This window comes from Sylvia atricapilla, chromosome 2, assembly GCF_009819655.1.
Source record: "Sylvia atricapilla isolate bSylAtr1 chromosome 2, bSylAtr1.pri, whole genome shotgun sequence".
In the NCBI taxonomy this organism is placed as follows: Eukaryota; Metazoa; Chordata; class Aves; order Passeriformes; family Sylviidae; genus Sylvia; species Sylvia atricapilla.
In genome coordinates, this window is record NC_089141.1 from 45,790,078 (window position 1) to 45,813,108 (window position 23,031).

At 40.1% G+C, this 23,031-nt stretch overlaps 1 protein-coding gene across 1 annotated transcript in view; it reads right to left on the minus strand.

Moving 5' to 3' along the window:
* Positions 1-23,031, minus strand: part of FLT3 (fms related receptor tyrosine kinase 3) — a 43,021-nt gene that overhangs the window by 4,644 nt on the left and 15,346 nt on the right. The window contains exons 5-19 of the mRNA XM_066313117.1: positions 21,092-21,203; positions 18,472-18,608; positions 17,737-17,876; positions 17,506-17,659; positions 13,864-14,029; positions 9,859-9,965; positions 8,556-8,667; positions 6,823-7,001; positions 5,441-5,553; positions 5,210-5,342; positions 5,016-5,120; positions 2,999-3,109; positions 965-1,118; positions 489-619; positions 1-105 (exon numbers count right to left, since the gene is read on the minus strand). The exon at positions 1-105 is cut by the window's left edge and continues 20 nt beyond it. Of these exons, the coding sequence (XP_066169214.1) occupies positions 1-105; positions 489-619; positions 965-1,118; positions 2,999-3,109; positions 5,016-5,120; positions 5,210-5,342; positions 5,441-5,553; positions 6,823-7,001; positions 8,556-8,667; positions 9,859-9,965; positions 13,864-14,029; positions 17,506-17,659; positions 17,737-17,876; positions 18,472-18,608; positions 21,092-21,203 (1,959 nt within the window). The remainder of the gene's footprint in view (positions 106-488; positions 620-964; positions 1,119-2,998; positions 3,110-5,015; positions 5,121-5,209; positions 5,343-5,440; positions 5,554-6,822; positions 7,002-8,555; positions 8,668-9,858; positions 9,966-13,863; positions 14,030-17,505; positions 17,660-17,736; positions 17,877-18,471; positions 18,609-21,091; positions 21,204-23,031) is intronic.

The window sequence follows — 23,031 nt, forward strand, 5'->3', positions numbered from 1 at the left end:
CCATTCCTTTGGCAACTTGATAAGAGAAGCAAAGAAGGTCTTCAAAAGTGAGCACATTAAAATCCTCTTCTTCATCCACCTCTATGTTTGCCTCCTTAATTTTATCTGTACAAAATAATCAAAAGTTTGAGTTTTCCACGGACTCCCTCACTCTCTGATTAATTCCTCTGACTGTTGTAAGGATTTTCACATGCTCCTACCAAGAAAAACATCACAAAGAGTGTCCATCTTTTTATATCCTTCCCTCAGATACAAAATAAAGACATGCATTTTCATAGTCAAATACTTTGTATAGTTTGATGAGAAACATAAGCCTCTGATCTTAAATGTTGTTGAATCCTCCTCCAGCAAAATTCCTGCCAGGACTGAAGAGAAACATATGATAGAAAGAGGCCTTTTTTGTAATGGAATCTAGTCTAGTCATATCAACAACACAATCAATACAATAATAACAACATTACTGAACATGTAATCAATTAATCTCTTACCTTCCTCAGAAAACAGCACAATCCCATTCGATCCCAGTGTCACATTTATGTTTTGACTTCCTTGTGTGGTTTCAAGCTCATCCTCTCTGCACAGAGTTGTGTCCACACTGTACTTCAGGTGAGTCCCTGTCCTGGAGCAGGTGACACATTTTCAAAGGTTTCACACAGTGTATCACATAATATTCCACACACAAACTCTTTCACAGTGAAAAACATGAACAGTTACTATTACTAAAAATCTGGACACAGACATGACTCCTCTCAAAACTGGAAAGAGAAACAAGAGATTTATTGTCTTCTGCAGTCTCCATAAGGAGAATCAAATCTCAGTTCCTCCCAATGCATTGCTTATTAAAGCATGTGAAGACACATTTTCAAGAATTCAATAATTTCACCAGCATACAGCACAGGTGAGAATGCAGCTTAAAATGCAATAGCAGTTTTTAAAAGTATCAAACTGTTACTAAATTCTTTACCTAGAGTTTTGGTCCTGATGGATATTGTGGTAAAAGCTGAAGTTTTGCTGTTTAAAAATATCTGTCAGTGTCCAGTGAAACTTTTCTCTCTTGCTCCTTAAGTAGTTCAGAAGGTCACCATAGCAACAGTATTCAAATATCAAGTAGATTGGTCCTGAAATAGTTGGAAATGTAAACGCTTGCTGCTATTTGTAGCATCCTCCCTATCAACGCTGCTTCATTTTCTCTCAGGATCAATCTGTATTAAAACATCCCAAGCATTTTCCATTCCCAGGTAGATAAGCTGTACTGATGGGCACGTAATGCGAATTTGTTTACTGACTATAATGTCCCTTGGAAAGTCTGTGTAACTTCATCCTTGTGATACATGTCTCAAACTGTGTTGCAAATTCCTACAGAAAAACAAAAATCCTTGCCTATCCCAATGGCAATGGGGAGGACAGTACAGGCTATAAAGATGCAAAGTATTTTCTAAACCATACAGGATTCAAGCAAAAGATGACTCCTGCTAATTATCTGGATGGTGTGAATTTGCATCCTTTGACCTACATCCTTCCATCTATCTGTGCAAATTTCATGCTGTGGAAATATCCTTTTATTTTCCCCAAGAAGACCTCCTGAAACCCAAGAGTACTTGCTGAGGGGGCCTAAACAAGTGATACCCCTTGCAAAGGGAGGTGTCTGAGTAGAGCACTGGTCAGGCCACTTTTTCAAGAAAGGAAAAACACATTCAATTCCTGACCCGGGCAGGCTTGGATAAAAACCACATCCAGCCACCAGGAGCTCGGGGTGGTCACATATCACCTTGAAAAATCTCACACTGCCACCACCACTTCTGGCCCAGAAAGACTGACCATGAATCTGTGGACATTTCTGTCAAAAGGTCACTGTCAAGCAAGGCAGGGCACACTGGCAAAAGCTGTAAAGTCTCTCAGAGGATGGATGAGAAAGTCTTGAGAACCATGTAAATGCTTCTGAAAATGGCATTTTGGATATGTTTGGATATGGCAAGAAGTGTTCCTGCCCTACCTTACCAGACTAAGCAGGTCTTCCCTGCAGCTCTCCTGCCTTCACCCTCACATCCTGCCCAATGTTCCAGTGGCAGTGGCAGTTTGAATAGTTTTCAATCAGCTAAAGCCACTAAGAACAAACTATTTCTCTGCTTTCCTCTTACCCCTCACAAGTCTGTGCCTGACAGTATTGCTGCTGATGTAAACTGAGGAAACAAGAGTCAGCTGCTCTGCTTGGTCTTTCTGGCTAAATAAGTGACCATGATGGAAAATCTGTCAAGTTTTTCAGTGTCAGGTGTTAGAACTCATGACCCACACTGGGTGAAACCCTGGCATTTCCCAAAGCTGATCTTTTCTTTAGCCTCTCTTCACCAACTCTTGTTCATCATTGCACTGGCCAGAGAAGCAGTTCTTGAGACAAGAATAGGTGTGTAAATTACCTCAGTGATAACACAAGTCACACAATAATCAGTGATAGTATCTCATTCTTTCATCTTGGCCCACCTTTGCTTATTCTTTTATTCTTCAGTTTTGTTTTTACATTTGGTGCTTTAAAAAGGTTGTCCCTCTTTCCATTATTTATTTCTCTCTTTGTTGTTTTTTTTTTTTTTGTCTCTGTCTTACCTCCATTATTTTTCAGTTTCTTTTGTTTCTTCTCTGTCTTATGGCTATCTTTATCCATTCATTGCTGAGCCACATAAATAAAAAAAAAATATAATTTCCTATGTGAACATAATCATGGTTATACAAAAATTCCTGACACCAGGTAAGTTTTTCCTTTTCACTTAATAAACTGGCTCATGCCAGTGCCATCACTACCGTAACAGGAAATCCTATTCTACAGAGGGACTATTGTATCACTTCCTGCCAGAATAATCAGAAACTACCCTTTTCTGTACACATGTGTGGCCTTAAACTTGCTTTCAGTCCATCTTCATCTTCTTTTGGGCCAGCACAGAACAGCAAAATCAGTCTTCATTATTCTGGAGGTTTTAATTGGTACTTTTCCACAATTTCAATTTACCTGATACAGTGCAAGCTCCTAGAAGATTCACAATATTTTCATGGCTTCCAATGTGAGTCATCATTTTCAGCTCAGACATTAGAGCATCCTTTTCAGAAGCATCAGGTTTTTCTGTAAGGGTAATAACACAGATTAGGAAATCTCAGTCAAAGAAATGAAAATTTAAATGGTTGTGATGCTTTGTCACATGTGAATCTTAGTTTCAAATTCATTGGACTGACAGTACATTTGGGAACATGTTAAAAAAACTTTTCCAAAGGTTTTTTTTGGATAAAAAGATTCAGTCAAAGGTGGAAACTAAATTTGTGTGTGAGTGCAGATCATTTGGAAGCTTGGAAAAGCAGTCAGTAAATGTCAACATTTGTCATTCTTGGGCTGGCAAGGAATGACAGCAATATATTCCCAAAAATGTGGCAATAAATAAAAAAAGTGGGAATAAAAAGTGGGAATAAAGTGTTCCCAAGTTCCCACAGAAGTGGCAGTCAAGCCTGTTGCAGAGAAATGTTAAGAGAAAAAAAAAGGCAGCCACATGGCACACAACCATCTGCAATCCAACACCTGAGACGGCCACGCTGTGTTTCAGTAACAGCTTTAGTCTTGTTTGCCAGTGAGCACTTGGTGCTCACCACTTCAGTGAATTGGGAATGTGAGCCAAAATGATCAAGTTGAGTGCTACAAAGACAACCACAAAGGAGTGGACCAAGGAAGCACGAAACTGAGGCATATGTGGAAATGAGGGATGAAAACCTGAATGGCAGTGCTGGCAGGAAGGGGCTGTGTGGGCACACAGGTGGGCAGGATGGTGGTATCAGTGTGAAGCTTATTCCAATATATATAAAAAGGTGGGTGAGGTGGATACTGGTCTCTTTTCCCAAGTAACAAGTCAAAGGATGAGAGAACTTCAGTTTGTGCCAGGGGAGGATTAGATTGGATATTCAGAAAATGTCAAGCAAAGGGTTGTCAAGCACTGGAACAGGCTGCCCAGTGAAGTGGTTTGAGTCACCATCCCTGAATGTATTTAAAAGGCATGTAGATGTGTCACTGAGGACATGCTGTAGTGGTGGACTGGACAGTGATGACTAACAGTTGGATTTAGTGATCCCAGACATCTTCTCCAGTGTAAACTACTCCAACATTCTGTGAACAGGATTGTGATTAGTTGGGACTCAGTGAGGCATCCCTCCTCTGCTTGCTTTCAGGGAAGCTTGCTCCTGGACACTGCTTTTATGAGGAGTCAGGACAGTTGGAGAGAGGCCAGAACATAACAGAAGGAGTATTTGAGGTTTCATAGCCTTATTCATAAGGAGGGATGGAAAGAAACTGTTTCGTGTCATCATAAAAAAAATAAAAAAACCCAACCAACCAACCAAAAAAAAAATCCCAAACAAACAAACAAACAAACAAACAAAAAGCCAAAACAAAAACAAAAACAAACAACAACAAAAAAACCCAAAAAACAAAAAAAAACCCCAAAACCCCAAAACAACAACAACAACAACAACAACAACAACAACAACAACAACAAAACAAACAAAAAACAAAAAACAAAAAAAACCCCCACCCCCCCAAAAAAAACCAAACAAAAAACCCTACAGGAAATTGTGCTGGAAGTTTTGGAAACAAGCTAGCTCAGACAAAGCAAGCAAAGGGCTTGCCACAGCTAGACAGCACTACGAGAAAAAGGGGCCTTACACCAAAGGCCATAGTCACCAATATAAGCGGTAGGCTAATCTGCACTGGGGATTTGCATTTCTCCTCTTTAGAGGCTCCATACTTCCCCACACAACACAAACCTCCTGTAGTGTGTGTGCAATGTGCTGCAGGATGAGGACACTTCAGCAATACCTTTCCAAACTGAAACAGGGTTTTGAAAGCACTTTGAAAGGATTTTAAGCCAAGCATTTGTGAGGTGTAACTGCTGAAAGTTTTGAATGTAAGGGGGATTTCTAATGCCTCTTCTACTTTGGAAATACTAGAATACATCACTGCTTGTGGGAGGGACCAGAGTTCATCATACCTTTTAGCATTTTGACTGCGACCTGGACTGCATCTCCTGCACTGTTAATTCCATAAGCTGTTGCATTCACTACTTTCCCAAAGGCCCCAGAGCCAAGGACCTGTCCTACAAGACACAAAATGCCAGTATTATTTGCTGCTGGTACAGCACAAACTACTGCTCCAGTATTGGGATTTACCTTATGAATTGCTCACCAAATTCCAGATTTTCCCTGGGAAATTCCCATTTTATATCATATTCAAATTCTCTGAAGTCAATGTAGATGTATTCATTATCTGATGGCCCTATCATCTGAATCATTCGCCACTGGCTTTCATATTTGAATTGCTTTGGAAGAAAAAAGCACACAATGAAAAAAGTCTGAGAGAAGAAACAGCCTGGTAGGAACAAAAGAAGGATGGTCAGGTATTTATGTTTGCTCTTACCTTTTTATATTTAAGAAAAATGAATACAAATACAAAAGCGACCAAGAGGAGAAAAGATCCAATGGAGACATAGAATACAGCATTGTCTTGGGGGGAAGAAACAGCTCCTGCAACTTTAAAAGACACGTATTACTACCCACTGCAGCTGTTTGTGTGTACAGCTAAAAATGCAAGGAGAACCCACGGTCAGTTCTGGCAGTCTGCAGCCCTCTCACACCTGAGCCTCCTCTGCATGGGCAGTGAGATGCAGCCACATGCAAACCAAGATGGGCATTAAGTTCTGGGTAATTCTGACATCTGTTCTCATTAAAAAACAAAACAAAACAAACAAAACAAAAAACCACAAAGAAACCCCACCAGCTAAATCCATTAATAAACCTAAGTGCATGGAGGTGTTGCTGTGATCCTTGGATTGAACTTTGTGAGCATAAACAGGAATAAATTGTTGATTGGTAGATAAGCGTGCAAACATGAGACCTACCCTCATATTTTGGTTTCTTCTAAAAGCATAATTATTATGATTACTTTCTATTCTAATTTCAACATGAATGCTCAAACTCTAACAGAGGTCACAGCTTCTGTCCGCTGTAGTCAAAAGCACCAAACTGCTTATTCATCATGACAAAGGAAATCCCTGTACTGCAAATACCTGGATATTTCAGAACCATTCCTGGTGCTACAGCATATTCCCTCTAACTGAAATATTTTTCTCTGTGGAATACATATGGTGCTACAAGTACAAAGTGCAAATAATCATACTCACTGTCTGGTTCAATGAGAAAATAATCTGTCATTCTCTTGACAAAAAGAGAGACTACTTAACCAGGATTTTACCTCCTATCACCTGCCTACAGCAGTTTAAGAAGGTCTGTTTCCCAGAGCTCCTGCTTTCCAGGCAGGGATTGACCCTTCACTGGAGCTGTTGGCTCAGCCATATCTTGCTTGGGTGTGCAGTGACTCCCATGGGATGAGGAGAGCTCCCACGGGCATTTCTGGCAGCACCACAAGGATTTAAGGAAAGTAGCAAGAGATAGCACTATGCCACCAGCTACCAGAGTGCCTTTAGCTCTTGCCAAAAATGATTCATGAAGGGATGACCAAAGTAAAATAAGAAATCAGCCTCAAATATTGCCATGGCTCCATTCTGCACTTCCTATTTGATTCTGTTTATTTTAATGAGGGAGCCTCTGCTTTGGGCCTAGAGAAAAGAGATTTTTGTCTCCCATTCATCCATTATTTCTGATACTGTGTACATACAGAGCTTGTGCTTTACCTGCAGTGCTGTTGCAAGGTCAGACATTTAGCCAGATAAAAAGTATTGTACGTTCTACCATGCCAGCTTTAGTTGAGAAAACCTGTGCTAAAACACTGGCTTGTGGTACCTGACAGGTTAATGAAACTCTTTTCACAGGCTGAGCCAGCTGAATTGTTTGCACAGCACTCCACTGAGAAGGTTGTTGCCGTCTCCTTTACATATAAAATACTGCTTGAAATCCACGACCCCAGGGATCTCCTCTCTGGCAAGAAGTTCTGAATCCCCTCTGTGATTTCTTCTGTGCAGCTGAAAAAGGAAGCAGACCAGTTTTGATTTTTAGTTCACAGTGACATTTGCCAGGGGAGATGGTGGGAACTTTCAAAACACACCTAGTGTCTGTGTTGGAAGAGGAGAAGGGAAGGGGCTTGGATTTTGTCAGGGATAGAGTGAGACTCCTGGCCACTTACCAGTCTCATTTTTGGTGATGGACATGGCAGGGTTAGCAGGCACTGAGCTACCTCCTACACTGGGCTCACTCCCACTCTCCACCACTGCCTTGGCAGGCTATTTGCACCCCCTGAACTCTGGAGTCTCCATCAATTTCACACTGACACAACCCTCGCATCTCATCTATTCCCACTGGTTTCATACATTCAAACCACTGAGCAGTTGCAAATGAGCCACTGCTAAAACTATAAATACTATATGAAACCAGAGCAAAAGTTCTAACTCCTTTCCCTGAAGGTATGTCCTTTCACCCATGAAGGTTCTCTCACTCATGATGGAGAGTCTCCATCCATCCAGAGGGAGAGATTAATGACTTATTTAAGGCTTGATATGTAGGGAGAGGGAACTTTACACTTGAGGGAAAGGAGGTCCACATAGATAATTTTGACTTCTAACTTTTCTATCATTCATCGACTTACTGTCTAATTTACTCTTCACATAAATAAATGAGGAGATAAGAAATAAATTAAATTTATTCAGCTATACTCATAGCACTAGCTTCTACATTTGGAAGTTCCTCAGAAAAGATATGTCACAGCATTTTCATTCCAGAAAGATGATTTAAGAAGTACTTTAAACCCGCTAGCTGCATTTTTTTTTTTCCTCATCCATTTCTGCACAAACAGATTGATATAAGGAAGCCTTTTAAGAGGTATGAATAAGAAAATTGTCTAGGTACTTTTTATGTCTAGCTAAAATAAATACTTTAGAGTTTATTCACAATCTTATAAAGGAAAATTTGACTTAGTATTCTTCTGCACCCTGGGATTATTAGTTTCTTGGCATATCTAAAATAAAAACTGTGGAGTTCACAAATTAGGTCAAAGCTGTTTCAACATTTTTTTAAATTTTAGAGCCTGACTCATTGCCCTAAATAAATAGAGGAAATGGAGACACTCTTACTAACTTTACTGGAAATACTCTCACTAACTTTACTGGAACACTCTCATTGGCTTTAGTGGCTTTGGTAACAGGTCACCATAGCAGGTCTTTTAACCAAAACTTAACCAATTAGTCAGGCCTGTACTAACCAATGCATTCCCTGAATCCCTATAACTTTGTTAGGCTAAGAGAAAAACTTAGATTGGACTTTGTTACCACCTGGCTGCTGATATAAACCCAGTGGGGTCTCTTTTGGTGTAAAGAGCCCAAGATATACACCTTTATAGACTTCATTTGATGGCAATAAAAAACTAGGAAAACTTCCCCTGATTTTGCTGATCTGGTTCCCCTAGAGTAGGGCAAGGAGTTAAGTGTGCATTTTACATTTAGTTTGTTACAGGCTGGTCTTCATTTAATCAAGGATAGTTCAGATAGTCTTTGCAATGAATAAAAAGAAAGAAAGTTATTTACTTGGATGAGTTCAGTTCAAGGCAGTTCCTCCATACCCAGGATGAGGCAGGGTAACCTTCAGCAACACAGGAGATCTGCTTGAACAATGGCTGCATCTTTATTTCAGGCTTTCCTGCAGTAAAACAACACATGGCTTAAGGACATGGCTTAGTGGTATATTTGGGAGTGCTGGGTTAATGGTTGGATTCTGTGATCTCAAAGATCTCTTTCAACCTAATCAATTCCATGATTCTCTAAGACAAATTCTGTCAACACTTCACGGGACAAAACCCTGCTGAGACCAAGGTCTGCTTCTGTTTTCAAAATAAAAAACTGCATGTTACAGTGAGAGCTGGGTGTAGCTCACAGTCCTTCTCCTTCCTTGGTTTTGTGGATGGCAGTGTGGCAAGGCAAGGGGAGCAGTCACTTCTCTGTATGGGCACAGCCAGACCAAAACAATACCAGAGCCAAAATTAGAAATCTTGACTTCTACTTTTCTGACTTGGACTAAGCAGCTGGTCCTAGGGCTGCTCTGGCACTGAGGTTCTGCGTGTCCAACTCGTACAAAATGTGCACAGAAGGTCCTTGTATAGATAATATATCACAAATAAAGCCCCCACACCTGGAGCAAGGGAGAGATGCTGCAGTCCTGTGGCAGAACTGAGATATCTGAGAGCACTGGTGCACAAGACTGTGCATGTGTGTGAATTGTGGGCAGGAGTGTATGAGGCACTGCAGCCCAAACATACAAGTTACACTTGCCAGAGGGTCTTCACACTAACTATATTATATTATATATGCCATTACGGAAAAGAGAAACTTCGTAAACATGGCATAGAAGCTAATTCCTAATAAGGATAAGGGTTTACTCCCAACTCTATATCTCATGTGGTCTCTGCAGCAGTCACATATGTTCCAGCTTTGTAGAGATAGAATGGAGTTAGGTATTTTACTGAGTTCCTAGGTTTGTAATTTTCTTAAGAAACATTTATTTTCTCAGTATGCAACTGATTCCTCATATTCTGTTTAAGGTAGACTAAAGGGAAGAAAAAAATTAATAACCTTCTCCTCCTTTCTCTGTTCTCCATCCTTAACTGACACAAGAAATACAACCCACAAGCATCCAGTGTCTTTCTCTGACCCAGTGCCTAGATTTCAGCAGTGGGAAAAGAATCATATTTTTGCTGTTTGATCCTCCATTTTTTAACAACAAATCTATGGTAACAAAATAGAGAATTTAAACGTTAAAGAAAACCATAATAATTCTATTTATATCAGTGACAAAATCCCAGACTGTCAAATATTCAGCAATAGTTTTACTTACTTCTCACATACAGAGTGAAATTTTTTGTTACAACTGTGTCATCATTTTCAGCATAAAATACATATATCCCAGACTGGTGCTGATGGTTGCAGAACTTTGATGAAATGCTGTGGAACAAAGTCAAAAAAGGGAAAAAGAACAAAATATTGACTTGAAAAATATTTCAATGCAGTCAAGACTCATTTATAAGTTTGAAGCAATTCTGCATCTTCTCATGAAGAAGGAATTTTTTTTTACTTAGAGACTATAAATTCCAGAATCTAACTGTGCTGGTGAGAAGATACTTTTTTCCCTGCAGTATTGATTTAATTCTTCATTTTTTTTTCCTCTCACTGTTCCTGGAGTGCACACAGGCTGTCAAGCTGTGATTTTGTTACTAATTCACTGGAAGACAAGACACACCAAGGCACATCTGCTAAAACCAGCAAAGGATCAAACTTTCTTCTCTCCAAGGAACTTTGATGGGAGTTTCTAGCTGATGTGATAGATTGTGTTAGGAAACAACGACAGGGAGGAACAGAAGAGACAAACATCTCCAAATGGAAAGATCTCACATAGACTCAGGAATGGGATCATCATCATAAGTTCATTGCCAATGAGATGAAACATCAACCCTCAAGGTAGTTCTGCAAGAGGAGGACCAGCCTTCTACTAATCCCTAATTTTGAGCCAGTGGATGGCAGAAAACCAAGACCCAAACCATGGAGGAGACACTTGTTTCCTTCAATGGAGATGGCCAGTACGGGCTCTGACAAGTTTCTGGCCAGAAACTAACAACAGAGAGCTGCAGAGACCTAAAGATCCATGTCTGACTGTCCTGTTGAGTCACTGGTTTATGGGACATGGGATGGGGCAGGGAGAAGGGAATATGCCATTTTTCAGTGATGGTATCCTATTTCTGTGTTTTAAACTAGATTATGGCTGTCAGGACAATTTTTGAATAGCAGATAATGCAGTTCATCAGCATCATGAGAGTAGCCTAAGAAAATCCCTCTTAGCTGTAGTTGCTGACAATTTGGGAATAGCTGTTTTTGCTGACAATTCAGTGGTAACTGTGTTGTAGGTCCCCAGCCCTGTTTTAGTGATAAAGGCAAGTGGGAACATCAGAGATTTTGGAGATGGCAAAAAAACCCAGACAGCCCATATCAGCAATATGCAAAGTAGGAGAAAGTTTAAAATTGGGCTATTTCTCCCTAAGCGAGATACATACAAAGGCATCAAGTATCACCTTGAATTTCTAAACCAGGAAAACTCTCCTTGATACCACTGGCAATTTTGTCTTTTGACTAAGGCCACACTTTTATATAATTATTGACTTTTGAATCTCTTAATCTAAAATGGCCTTAATGGTGCATCTGAACTCATGGACTTATTAAAGTCAGAACCCTTTTAAGCTGCCTCAAAAAAGATACTGAAGACAGGGAAAAAAATGGATGAAACCAAAAACAATTAGTTACTTTTGAAATCCCAGGTTGGATCATATACTAATGAAATTATCAGAAAAAAAATAGTTAAAACAGTACCTTTGATACCTGAAAATATAAGGGGATGTGAGCTGAGTATTATACGTTTAACAGAGGACATTTTGTGTATAGAGTCATTAGCTCTTAGGAGGGAAGTGAAAATCAGCAGTGTGGTGAAGTAGAGAGCCCACAAAAACAAACAGAAAATGGAAATTTGGAAGGAATGTCTGAAAATATGTTGTAAGTGTAGTGACAGAAGGGATGGACCACTGGGTTTTGAAGTGAAAAACTAAAGAAAGGTACAGAGCTAATTATTGAAATTTAATATGATCTTCATTCTGAAGGAATAATTTTACAGAAACTGGTAGAAATTAAGAAAAATAAAAATAGGAAATGAAAAAGGATATGAAAGGAAAAAAGTAGAAGTGCTGGGAGACAGGATTACACAGAAATCAGCTAGAATATGAAAAGTGAGACTCACAATGTGTTTAGATATGTGATGACTTTTGTTGTGTTCCTTTGAGAAACTTTCTGCTTTAAAATCACATTGAAATCTGCAGGGCTTCAGCTTGCAGCCAGAATCTCCTGATCTCCCTATCCCTTGCTGCTTCTGAGTGCTTCAAACTGAATGAAATATGTACCCCTACTCTTTGTCCTCAAATGAAGCATGTCTGTCCAATGCTTGCATTCAGCTAAAACTGGATCATTGTCAGGGATGTCTGTACAAAAGGATGTACTTGTCAGAGGAAATAATCAGCAAATTCATGTGGTTTTCCCTCTATTTTATTTTTCCATAAGATAAATAGGATGCAAATAAATTCAAAGAATAACTACCCCAAACAAACACAAAAAATCCTATTTGTCCAACAGCACTGGCAGACAAGTGGCCGAGTCATCTGAAGCAGCCAGCAGGCCCCAGCAATGCCTGGTGGCTGTGGCTGAGCCAGCCTGGACACAGGGCTCCAGGGACACAAGCTGGCCTTTCCCCCATCCTGCAGGTGGTGATCAGCACTCAGCAACTGCTGCTTCTTTGCTGCCCTGGCTCTGAAGTGACTCATAAATCCCAGGCCAGCAGTTGCACCTTTCTGACTAATGACAGCTGCCTAAACTATTTCAAAAGGCCTCAGTAATATTATTGTTGGCACGGTCTGTAGCACCTAATTCTTATCTGGATTGAATTTACACCCACTGCCAATCATCCAAGCAAAACTGAGTCGTGCTGGTGCAAGCAGTGAGGAGAGGTCCATATCAGCTGCAAAGCAAATCAGCTCTGTGTTATCAGCTGGAGGGAGGTACCTATTGGACAAGGATGAGCAAATGCTCATGGCTGTCCCCTGAGACCTCACTTCCAAAATCAGTCTTGTCACAAAGCACAGCTCTGCCAAGCCCGTGTCAGGCATTGCAGATTAGTCACCAACACCCACCCAGCGCTATCAAAGTTTGCTGACAGCCCTCACTTTATCAGCAGGGACAGAGTTCCTGTGGCCATTGCCAGGAGATGACAATTTGCTAACCTGAACTGAGCTCTCTCTGAATTTCACTGAGGTCTGACTCCAATACACCATCTGATGCAGATGAAAAGGCTAGCCTATTGCAAAGATAACTCGAGAATCTAGTGGATTAAATCAAAGGTATCAAAATACTATGGAAAGAAATCCTAGAAAGTGTAACCAAGTCTTTGATGCAGCTTTATGCAGATGATGACAGAGGTTTTAAGAGTATTAGAAGAAATCAGAGTAGTTGCATTAACTCCTGCCTACAGACGATTCACTTTTAATGTAAAAACTTGAAAAGAGCAGCTTGGCTTTACTTTCATTGAGGTGAGTAAAAGCTGTTACCTGCAAAGCCATGGGACTACTCTGAAAGAAATCCTGAAGGAAATTAGATAATGTTATCAAGAAATTAGAGAGCCTAGGGAATGGAGAAAACATTAGCCTTAAACAGGATTCATGCCAGAAGTCCATTGTAGGAAATAACAGAAAAGGTAGATAACTAGCAGGTTTATTGAAAACATGTTTTGCTGCAGCAGCGGAAGAATCCATGACCTGGGTAACGAGCAGAACGGCATGTTTCTGTGACACAGGCACGGGCCAGCAGACCCAGCAGAGGCCTGGGAACTACAGAGCCCTGCACTTGGTCTGAGCTGTTTGAAAGACACTGGGAACATCATCAACAACAGGATGACAAAATGGGAACATGCAGAACTTGTGGTCCAGAATGAAAACAGCAACAGATCTGTAACTCAGAAATTATGTTAGACAGAAGGGGAATGGCAGAAGACGTACAAACTGGAGGGTTGCTAGATGCATAACTTAGCAAAGAGTTCGTTATAAACAGAGAATAAAGTGATGCTACAAGTTATCTGTGAACTGTTGTTGAAAGCCAAAATTATGTTTGAGCACCCTTTGTTAACCCAGTCTCACCATGTGGCTCATTCATATTTTAAAAACACAAAGAGAGTACAAAGCATTGACAGTAAACCATTCAAATAAGATATAAAGAGAAACATTATTATATTGAATTATTAAAAATATTCAAATACCTGAGTCCATCCACACTGTAACTTTGTATACATGGAAAAGTTTTTTTGGAAAATAGCCACATACATCGAACTGGAGGATATGCTGTAAAGTTAACTTCAAAGCAAAACTCTTCCTCACCAATTTCAAAATCTTCTTTAGAGTCAGTTATATTTATAAATCCCTTTTCTGGAGAAAAAAAATGAAAGAAAAGATGTATTAGAAAGGTTGGACTTTAAGGAAGACATTTTAACACCTGTATGTTTTTCATTTGGGTTATCACAAGCAAAAACTCTTTTACATCACAAAAGGCATCCTGTTAATCAAAATAAGATAATGCTTCAACATTGTATTGAAATATCGTCACTGTGTTCAGTTGCAGACAGATGATTTGAGCCTAATGCAGTTGCACATTTGGTCAGAGCAGAGAACTTCCAAAATGGTCTGACATTTCTCTTCAATCTGCCCTACAAATTATGGCAAATGTTCACAGGGCAAATAATGCCATTGTTTATTTGGTTTGGTTTAGGTGTGTATTCCTGTTGTTAACAGCTGCAATTCCTGGTTTTCCTTCTACAGGAACAGAACCAGGTGGCACTACCATCATAATCAGATGTTGACAAGAGTTCTTTCTTCTTTCCTGAAATCAGCTGAAACTTTTGCAAATGAGTCCTGTAGCTGCTCCTGTATTTCTCCATTTAAATTAAACTTATTTAATGCAAGACGACAGCAACACGGAAGAGTGTTTTGAAGATGTTCATGAACCATGTGCTGCTGGTATTTCCCTTTCTAGGGTGGGATTCGTTTCACCTTGTGGAGATGTCAAAAGTTCTGTGATTCACCTAAGTTACTTGTTTGGACCTCTCATAAATTCAGTGGAATGAAAAAGGCATATTCAGATGTATCCCATCCTAAAGCAGGAGATGACAAAGATGTACTGAACTTCTGGAAATACTGCTTCTTGGCAATGACTGATGAAGGAACCAAAGTCATTGTTGGGGCTAGATGTCTCATGGCTTGGAATGAATCCTACCCAAAGAGACTGAACAACAGATGTGTAGGGGGAGGCTGTCCCAAAGCACCTGTGGTGTTAGGATCAACTCTGGAAAGATCACAGAACCATATACATTGGAAGAGATATGCAGGCAAACTCCTGCCCAGAGCAGGAGATGAGGTTGCTCAGAGCCATGTCCTGTTTTGTTTGGGTATCTCCAAGGACTGTACAACTTCTGAAAAACCTGTGGTACTTAATCAGCTGCATGGTGAAAAACCTCACCATAAAAATATTGCTGGACATGTTTTCTCTTTTTGAGTGGGTTTTTTTTTTTTTCTGATTTTAACCCTATATTCTGCTTGGTATATTTTATCTGTCTTAGCTTACTTATTACCTGGAAACTCCCATAAAAACCACAGACATTTCAGTATTTCGAAACAAGAAACTATTGTTTTCATGACTGCTCTCCTATTTTTGATATAAAAGGCTTCTTGATTTTATAAATAGAGCCTTCATCTTTTGGTCCTCATCCTTCCAGACAGAATATCGTTTGAGTGTACTGTTAACAACACAACCAGCCAAGAGTAAAGGCTGTCTGCAGAAAGCATATTAGGACCTTGGAGTATGCCATTTCTCTGGAAAACAACAGAGAAAAAAAATGTCATTTCTTTATTGGAGGAGAAAGAAAATGGCAAATTATTGCTGGTTTATAATTTTTGCCAGGCTTAAGTGTATTTTTGACTATTTATACTTAGCAATACCAAAGAGGTGAGATGAATCTCTCAAGATGGAACAACTCTCTGTGTTCCTCATTTTTCTTTATTTTTTACTTTTAATACAATGTGCTGCCAAATAACTTACATATTCCTTAAGATTACATAGTGCTAAAAATTCTTTATTTAGTGCTGGTGGAAACTGAACATAAGGCCTGCAGTAACAAAGAGCCTTGCAGCCGCCGTTGTTGGCATGATCTCTGCTGTGCTTTGAAGCGACCTAACCACCCTGCCTGACCTGATGGTCACACAAAATGGGATAAATTGGTGAGGTATCAATTACCAAAGAGCAAATCAAAGCTGTTGGGCTGCAAGGCATTATTAGAGAATAGAAAAACACCCATCCATATAGCTATGGCAGCCAGGCTCCCCAGGCAATGGACTGTGTGCCAACCAAATCAGTTTTCTCTGGGATAAGCTACACCATGATGACTCCCAGTGAAGCTACAGGTGTTGAATCTTGCACAGTAATGGTTTAAAGGTGGGACACGGATTGTTTCAGAAACTACTATGCTAAGACATGGGCAACTGAGTTGAAATCTGTAATGCTGCTGAAGTGGAATCTGCATTGTTAGCATAAATTCACACCCACAGTGATTGTCATTAACACATTAGGCTAAATGCTGGGATGGATCAGAAGCACAAGATATTCCTGTAGAACCTTGGAGAGAGAAGCACAGCTGTTATCTTGGTATGACAAGCTAACATCACACCATGACATTTAATTCACCATGTAAGTAAACAAATACATTTTTTCATCAGCAAAAACAATGAACCCTCAGAAGCTTTGTTCACATAAAGGGACACTAGGGAGGGCACAGACAAGCAACACAGGTTGGTGCATTGCAGTGAAAAAAATACCCTGCTCAGAAATATAACCCTATTCTCTCTCCGATATTCTCTCTGATTGTCATTGCCTGATAATTCACAGACCCAAGAAGCCACTATTTCTGACCTATGCACAGCTACTGATAAAAAAGAGGATCTTGCCCTACCTCTACAGTACACCCTCACCACCATGTTCCTGTTTACCAAGGAGTTATATGTAGAAAAAATGCACAGGTATAGTACTCAGTTATTGTAAGTGACAAGGGAACTTCCTGCTCAGTGGTAGGCAGAAGCTGAAAAGAGGATATCGCACTGGGAAAGTAATTTCTGGAGAGACAGGGGTAAGTATTTTCACTTCCTAACATTCCTAGCCTAGGTCCCGTAAACTCTGAGAGCAACTACATCTAAGGTCAAACACATGGTGACTGTTTCAGAGAGCCTTGTTTTCAGGGCTAGAGGCTCCAACTCCAGGCACACAATCATTAAATTACACCCTGTACTTAGTCCAGCAGTGTGGTCCTACCTACAGCTTTCCTTTTTATGCCTTATTTCCAGACCTAGGCCTATTTGTATATAATTTCCATCTGAAGAACAAAGTTTGCAGGTGAGGCCGCTCTCAACTAAATTCAGCACTTCTGGCTTTTAAATCAGCTTGTTGCTTAAGTAGAATGAAATTTGATTTTAAAAATTATGGCTCTGTGGCATACTGGCTGAGAGTCACCAACAAATAAGATGAATCCCAGCCTGTGTTTCTAGGAGATCCCATTGAAATCATCACACAGACTGCATCTCTAAACAGTGACCTTTCATGCCACTTATAAAAGCACTGTCTTTTAAAGGGAATTATTTGAAAAGCAATATAAAGAAAAGGTTAATTATATTCAGGTACCAGAATGACTCAGTTCAGATTAATCTCTTGGCTCTCCTGGATTGCTTGTAAGTGCAAACAGACTTTTTCCTTAGCAAGGGAGCTATAAACACATACTGCATATCCGCAAGTAAAGAGCAGACACATTGAAAACAAAGCAAAACAACTGAGAGACAAAATTAACACCTGGGAATGGAATTACCTAGAACTGTGATCAAAGCAGTTTGATTCGGATGAGCAGTAGAAGAACAGGTGTAATGTCCACTGTCATTTCTTTCTGCTGCTAAAACAAACACATACTGGATCCGAATTGCTGAGGAGTCTGCTTGATATTCTAATCCTTCATAGTAGCTACCCTGGTTTTCAACAGAGATTCATATTTAATCAGTTGACAGTGCCAAATAAAACAAATTTTAAAATATGCCCTTTTTACCTGTACAACTTCTCTGTTTTCAAAAGATAGTTGTATTCCAAATTTGTAATTACGGTGAACAGCTCTGCATCTGATCAGCAATGGTTCCCCGACCTTAAGTACTAGTTCAGGTAAAGGTGCTGGTTGTCTTTCATTTAAATCTACAAAACGAAAACACAGGCACTGAAACAACTTTGCCTGGGAAATGCTCAGTTAGATCAACATTTTTTCTACTAATGCTGTATAGATAATAATTTTTACATTGTAATAATAATTACCATAATCATGAAATTAGTAACCTTCATGGATTTAGATGTCTCAAAACAAATTTTGTCATGATTCACAAGAGACCTTTAGGGCACAATGCAGCATAGATCTTAGCTCAGGTTGGGTTTATTTAAAAGAAAAAACAGGAAAGAAAACCTGAGTGCATATATTAGTCAATAATTATATACAAATATATATATTTGAGAACACTTTGGAGAGCTTTTCCATGCACACAGTCCTAAAAGCATGAACAAAAAGTCAATACAAGTATAGCAAATGTAGAAAGGCAAGAAGCTTTTTACAGAGACCACAAAGAGCTATTGGAATTAGGTTTTTAACATGTGACAGAGCAATCATATTCACTGTTAGCTTTATTCCAGTGATTACAAACAAGTGTCTTAGATCAGAAATCATGCTCAGATGGGTAGTGCAACTAACTTCATCAGAATATTTGAGCTCACATGCAAGTAAACCCTAGAGGGAAGTTACCTATTGTAAAGAGGCTGGAGCATTCTCTGCCCAGGACATTAACTGCACAGCACCATATGTAAGTTTGAAATAATTCAGGTTGCACCATCTGTATGCCATCTATTTCTCCAGTTTCTTCATGCTTTTTATAAGGGCAACTGCAATTACAAACATAATTATTCATTGACTCATTTAGTTAACCTCAAGAAAATAAATCTGATAAATCTCCAAACCATGAGAATATGCAAAACAATAGTGGGAAAACTGGATCTCATATATTGAATAAAAAGGAACTAGGAAAGGTGAAGATAAGGAAATAAAAATGTCACAGTCTAGGCAGAAATGTGGGCTGAAATGACCTGAATATGCTAAGACTGGTTCTTAGACAGGTAATGACGTGATCAAAACCCAGACAAGAGCAAAATCAGAGGCTGAGCTTTCACACCACATCTCTAATTTCCTGGCTGTGGGAGGTGCTGCAAATCCAGCAGCTATTATGAGATCCAGACCCTGAACCGCCATGCTGCAGAGAAAGCCATTATTGCCCCAGCTAATAAATAAACTTCATATATTAATAGAATGGGAAATATTATTTAGCTCATAAAATCATGATCCCTTGTCTTCTCAGCTCTAATGCTCCTGGTGAAGTTCCCAGTGACTGGAAAAAGGAAACACTGCATAATTTTACAAAAGGAAAGGAAGACCATGGGAACTGCCAACCTGTCAGCCTTACCTCTGGAAAGGTCACAGAACAGATCCTCCTAGAAGTTCTGCTAAGGCACAGGGATGTGATTTGAAATAGTCAACATGGCTCCACCAAGGGCAGTCCTGTCTGATCAACCTAGTGGTCTTCTGTGATGGAGTGACAATATCAGTGGACAAGGGAATGGCAACAGATGCCATCTGTCTGGATTTCTGTAAAGGTGTGGACATGCTCCCCCCCAGCATCCTTCTCTCTGAATTGGAGAGATACAAATTTGATGGGTGGACTGTTTGGTGAACGAGACTTTGGCTGGATGGTTGCATTCAGAGAGTGGTGGTCAATGTCTTGGTGTCCAGTTGTCCCTCAGAGACAACAATGCCCCTCAGGGCTCTGTACTGGGACCAGTACTAATATCTTCATCAATGACATGGACAGCGGGAAGCTTACAGGTGGCACCAAGCTGTGTGGTACACTGGCACACATGGGGGATGGGATGGCATCCAGGGGGACCTGGAAATGCTCAAGAGGTGGTCCTGTGGGAGACTCATGAGGCTCAACAAAGCCAAGCACAAGGTGCTGCACCTGTGTCAGGGCAATCCCTGGTGTCAGTCCAGGCTGGGGGATGAACAGAACTTGGGCAGCCCAGCTGAGATGGACTTGGGAGAACTGGCAAGTGAAAATTTTGGCTTGATTCAGCTATATGGACTTGCAGCCCAAAAACCAATTGTTATTCTGAGCTGCATCAACAGAAGTGTGGCCTGCAGGTGAAGGGAGGGGAACTCTGGCCCCTTGCTACACTCTCATGAGCCCCCACCTAGAGGATTGCATCCAGTTCTGGGGCCTTCAACTTTAGAGAGATGTGGCCATATTGCAGAGAGTCCAGAGGAGGCCACAAAGAATTTCAGAGAGCTGGAGCACCTCTCCTATGGAGACAGCTGGGATTGGTTAGCCTGGAGAAGTGAAGGCTCTGGGAAGGTCTTACAGCTGCCTCCCAGTAGTTAAAGAGGGTTTATCAGTAAGATCGGGATATACAGGGCCGGTTTAGCAGGGCCTGTTACCAGAGGACAAGTGGTAATGGTTTCAAACAAAAAGAAGGTAAATCTAGACTCGACATAAAGAATAAATTTTTTATTATGAGGATGGAGAAAGACTGACAGGTTGCCAGAGAGGTGGCAAATGCCGCATGCTTGGAAACATTTAAAGTCAAGGCTCTGAGGAACCTGATCTCACTGAAGATGTACTTGCATATTGCAGTGCATTTAGACTTTAGAGATGAGCTTTAAAGGCCCTTTCCAATCCAAAGTGTTCTGTGATAGTAAGATTCAAATTTAAAAACAATGTGAAAAACTAGATGGAAACAAGATGCTTTTGCATCTTGTGACATCAAAATATGAATCTAGAATAACATTTCTAAATCCAAGAGCTGACAATTTCCAAAAGAGCACAATAGTCAAAATTTCTAGGAAAAATGTGTTGCAGCACTCCAAAAGTGGATCACATGGATGTAGGTTTTCAGCAAACACGTGGGTGTGCCAACCAGCAGAGCCCATCTCAAAAAATTCTGATTCAGAAGCTCCTCTTCATTTATCTCCCCAGCTCAGCAAGCACACTAGGCAGTGTAGAATCATAGAATCATTAAGGTTGGAGAAGACCCCTATGATTATTGAGTCCAACCAAACTCTGCCATGTTCACCACTTAACCAGGTCTCCAAGTGCCATGTTACACATTTTTTGAACACTCCCAGGGATGGTGACTCATTTGCTTCCTTTGGCAGCCTATTATAGTGCTCAGCAACCCTATCAGTGAAGAAACTTTTCCTAATATACAATCTAAATGTCCCCTGGCAAATCTTGAGGTAATTTCTTCTCACTGTGTCTCTTTTTTCTTCAGAAGATGGCAAACTTCTAGTTTCAACATGCATATAAACATACACATACCTCTTTTCAGGTGCTTTGCAGAATATCCATTCCACAGAGGCCTGGGGGTAGCTCTCAGATATGCACTTGATAGATTTTTCCATTTTCCTGAAATAGGGTTTGGCTGGTTTTTCTGATAAAAATCATGCAAATGTTTAAGAAAGAAGAAATAATTTTGACACAGTGTTTTTTCTCATTTTGTAGTACATAAAGATACAGAGCTCTGATTTGTTTCAGGAGTTTCAACACTGAGGGAAAAGAAAACGCTTTAGCCCTAGGCGTATTGTGGGTTGGTCTCATAAGCTTTTCAGCCTTGATTGCTAAATGCACTGCTTCCCTGTACCAAAGGCCGGTCTCCGTATGCCAGGGGATAATCCTGAGACTGATACTGAAAGGTGTTAATTTGCTGTGCTTGCTATTCCTTTCACTGGGCAGGAGCACTTGTGATTTTGAAATCACATCCTAAGCCCGTCCTTTGGTGGAGTATCTGTTGAAACAACAAAATCTGTACTGAAAATGGGGTTTGCTCAGTCAGATCAGATACATGTTGGAGACAAAAGGAGTGATAATGACTTCTGATAACCAGCAAACTTCTCTACCCTGCATCTCTAATGCAGAGGGAAATGATTACTAGACAATTTCCAGCACCCTGAACCTCTCAGGCACAGACCTGGACTAGGAACAAAAAATTTAATGTATTAAAACTGCTAAAGGTTTTACTCAAAATGAAAAGCATTGAGTCCGGCTGTAAGTCATCTTTCAATGAAATTGCAGCTGCCACATGTAGAAGTGACATTTTCCTCAGTCATACTTCCATTACGGGCAAGGTGACGCACTAAGGTGAAAGTAATACTCACGGCTTTGTAATTTCTTTCTTCATTTATGTCTTACAGCATAAGCCTAAGAGGTATTTTTTACCTACAGAGATTCACATCCAAATTGAAGAATCACACCTAGCCCGAAGGATTTTGTAAGAGATGTAATTATGGCATTAAATTCACAGGGGCAAAGAGAAAGCAATCCAAGCAATTGATATGGAAAAGACCTTTACCGACATTGTATCAAACTATTCTTGTTTGCACATGTAATAACATTTTTTAGCTCTAAAGCCTAATAGATATAGAGATGGCAATTCTTAATTAAAGTTTTAATACCTTGTTCCCTCAATGAAGCTGTTAAAATTATAATTGAGGCATGCAATAAGCTTTCAAATTAAACAAGGAGAGATTGGAGGTGACTTTTCTGACATCAGAGAGAGAAAAAAGTTAAACAGAAGAAATACTTTGAAAACAAATAAAGAGGGGAAAACAAATGTTGATTAGTCACAGTTTATTAAAACCAAGGCAAGTAATAGCACTTAAACCTGGAAGGGTTTGCTAGCCTTTTAGCTGTTTGGATTGAGGTTTTGCCTTTGAATTTTCTTTTTGCAGTTTTAAATATTATCTTTAAATGTGTCCCTTTCAAAACAAAATAATATAATCTTTCTATTCTGTTAAAAAATCATGTCACCATGTGTCTTTATGGGTTTTTTGGAGATGGTTTTGGACACCTCTAGTTAGAAACAGAAGCTGGCTCTTCATTGCAGCTGTTGCCTTTGCATCAGAGATGTCTCTTGAGTGAGCCTTGAGAAAATCAAATCCACTCCCAGTGGGAGCCTTTCAAAAAATTTACCTCACAGGTGCTGTCATGAGCATTTAACAGCAGCCAAAACTTCAGCTTCTTGTGTGTGTTGAGCAGCTGCAGAACTGATGCGTTTTGCTTTAAAAGACAATGAACAAGTCAAAGCTAGCACTGAGAAGAAGGACCTTCTCTTTCCCCTTTCCTCAGTGTACCTCCTCCCACCCCCAGAACTGTAAAAGGAAAAGTAGTGACAGAAGGGAGAGACCCAGCAGCAGGCACAAGTGGAAAAGTGGCAGTGGGTCGAATTTTGACTAGAGTATAAAAGGGACATCGTGATCTGG